The following is a 2,876-nucleotide window of genomic DNA, read 5'->3' as shown; positions in this document are numbered from 1 at the left end:
ACACCACAAGGGCACAAACATGTTCGTGGTAATGCCGTGAGTGACACCACCGGGAGAGAAGGTGAGAACAAAGAAATGTGTTTTCATTACGTGGGCGGTGTGAGTAGCAACCCAAACACACAAAGGAACACACAACAGAGGGGCACACTCAAACACCCACAACCCACCAATTTTTATACCAAAATAAAAATGTAAAAAAAAAGAGTGACTGCGTGAGGCAGACACAATAATAGAGCAAAGATGTAAAAGGAAAAAAAGAAATTCATTACTTACTGTGGCTGCGATGCCTGGAGACAGTCCAATCCACTCCAAGGTTAACAACGGAAAATCATTGTGTACTGAACGTGCCGTGCCCATATCTTTATTCTTGATGTCCCTGCAGCAGTTTGTATATAATGAAAAAAAAGAATCATCCCATAAAAATGAACACACAAGACACACCGGGTGTATTGGAAACGCAAAAGAGAAACACACACAGCTGCACATAATGTGCAATGAAATTATAATGTTAAACACACACAAGGGAAAAAACAATAGAATGAAAACAAAACAAGAAAAGAAAAGAAAAAGCCGTGATCACCATGCGAATATCTTCAGGAGGCAAGCAACACAATCCCCAGCAGTAGGTGTGTGTCTTTCGTACAGGGCGAGCAGTGGGAATGATGCACACATGATGACAGTCCACACACACACACAAAGAGAGAAGGAGGGTTGGTGGTGTGCGTGTTTGTGTGTCCTGAACCTCCTGTTATTCTTCACATTTCACTCACAGCAATTAAAACACATTGGGATTGTATCGCATTCCTATGGGTAAAAGCAATAGTTATTAATATCACGGAACACACACACACACACATCACTAGGAGACCACAGTGAACGGCGGCAAAGCAATGCCCAGATAATAATGCCAACAAAGAAAGAGGACACTCCCCTTACAAAATGATGGTTTGTCATGTGATGAGTGTCATAGGGAGTCCAATATAATTGTTCAGCAAAAAAGTGCAAGCAAGAGATTTATCGTGCTGGATGGAGAAAAAAGAAACAGTAAAATTCAATAAAAAAGTACAGTGCCCTTACAATGCATCCACATCCACTCAAACAAAGGTTAACTGTGCAACCTTGTCATGGGAACACCGATCAGCAAACGAGAGTGCTGCCTAGCACACACAAAAGAACAAGAAACAATAAGGGACTGAGCAAAAATGCAGGACTGTTGCATCCATCCTTCTTCTTAGCTTTTACTGCTGCCCGTTTCGCCTCTTCTTCCTTGGCTCTTTGTGCCGCCTGTTTCGCCTTTTCTGTGGCTTCCCTCGCCTCCTCCGCTTTTCTTGCCATTTCTTCTGCAGCTCTTTTCTCTTCGCTGGCCCTTCTTGCCATTTCTTCAGCAGCCCTTTTCTTTTCTTCCTCCTCTTTTCTTGCCCTCTCTTCTGCAACTCTCTTCGCCTCCTCCAGTTTTCTTGCCTCTTCTTCTTCAACTCTCCTCCTATCCTCTTCAACCTTCCACCGCTTTGCTTCCTCCTTCCTCTCATTAAACTTGTCGATGTACCCTGCGTTGACTCGCGTTTTGTACTCCGTTTCAGGTTTATTTTTTAAAGTGTCGGGTTTGGTTCTCGTCACAGTTGTCATAACCTCTCTCAGGTTTTTTTCCGGCTCAGCTTCCTTTTTTACATCTGGCAGCGTCCTTTCCCCAAGTGTCTCGTGACAAATGCCATTTATCTCCCCCAACATCTTTTTCAGATCTTCACCCCAACTCACTCCGGCATTCACCCTACAGACTTGCGTTCCAGCACTGGCATTACTGATGTCATCCAAGGCGGCAACGATCTTATCGTATGTCGTAACGACCTTTGCGACACTTTCCCTCGTTGTTTCATTCATGCAAACCACGTTTTCGTCCTTTTTCGAAGTGTTCAATATCCAGTCGACCCCGACGCCCTTCCACTTCGCCAACTCAACGTCCAATCCCTGACGGTATGGCCCACATAAGTACCGACTGGCACGCGCATTCTCAACCAGACCTGCCACCTCTGTGACATTACCATTGAATTCCCCAACCGTCTTATTAATATTATCCATAAATTCCTTGACTCTTGGGTCACCGCACTCTATCGGCTGTGGGTCCGGCAATTCCACTCCCTTAACCCGAGATAGAAGACCCACCCAACGACCCTGCTCCTCTCTCAGATTCTTCTCATCACGGTTGGTGCTCTTCTTAACACCATAAAGAATATGGACAGTGGTATTCACGACGTCTGCAATATGAGTGATACTTCTGTTACACACAACCACGTCATACCGCCATGTTAACAAACATTTCTCTGCCTCCTCCAACGGATGTTTCGCCTGCGTTATAAACGGTGCATATTCTTTGCTCACTTCCGCGAGACTGTTTAGTTCTTCTGGGATTCTTCCACCCGAACAATTAACCACGCCCCTCTCTTCCGGTGCCGCCGCACCACTCCCCGCATGAACCGCACACACACAGCACTGGATAAAAACAAACAGATACACCACCCGGCGCAAATGGACGAACACCGTTGTCATGATTGTCACTGTGGGTTGTTTGGATCTGTGGTAACAAGGAAGAAGAGAAGGAGAAAAGAGACGCACATTTAACACACAAGGCAGACAGCACACAGCAACACAGAAAGAGAGTGAGAGTGAAAGAGAGAATACACACCACAACAGCAATCAAACACAACCCAATGAAGGGAACAACAGTAAACCACTCAAACAATAAAACACACCCAGAGTTACACAGATATTGAAACAACACCTTGAATTTAGAAGAAGTGGAAAACAAATGGTATCAAAACAATATTGAATAAACGTCTCTACACACGCACTCCAATATCTTACTCGGTATTCATACACAC

The 2,876-nt window shown here is 44.7% G+C and overlaps 1 protein-coding gene across 1 annotated transcript; it reads right to left on the bottom strand.

Moving 5' to 3' along the window:
* Positions 1–1,137: 1,137 nt before the first annotated feature.
* TM35_000851110 (uncharacterized protein) lies at positions 1,138–2,544 on the bottom strand (the record flags this gene model as incomplete). The annotated part of the gene is made up of 1 exon (XM_029031437.1): positions 1,138–2,544. One exon carries the CDS (start codon positions 2,542–2,544, stop codon positions 1,138–1,140), a length of 1,407 nt encoding a protein of 468 aa, XP_028877279.1.
* Positions 2,545–2,876: the final 332 nt, after the last annotated feature.

Source organism: Trypanosoma theileri, assembly GCF_002087225.1.
Source record: "Trypanosoma theileri isolate Edinburgh chromosome Unknown TM35_Tth_85_V1, whole genome shotgun sequence".
In the NCBI taxonomy this organism is placed as follows: domain Eukaryota; phylum Euglenozoa; class Kinetoplastea; order Trypanosomatida; family Trypanosomatidae; genus Trypanosoma; species Trypanosoma theileri.
This window is presented reverse-complemented; position numbering and strand designations above follow the sequence as displayed.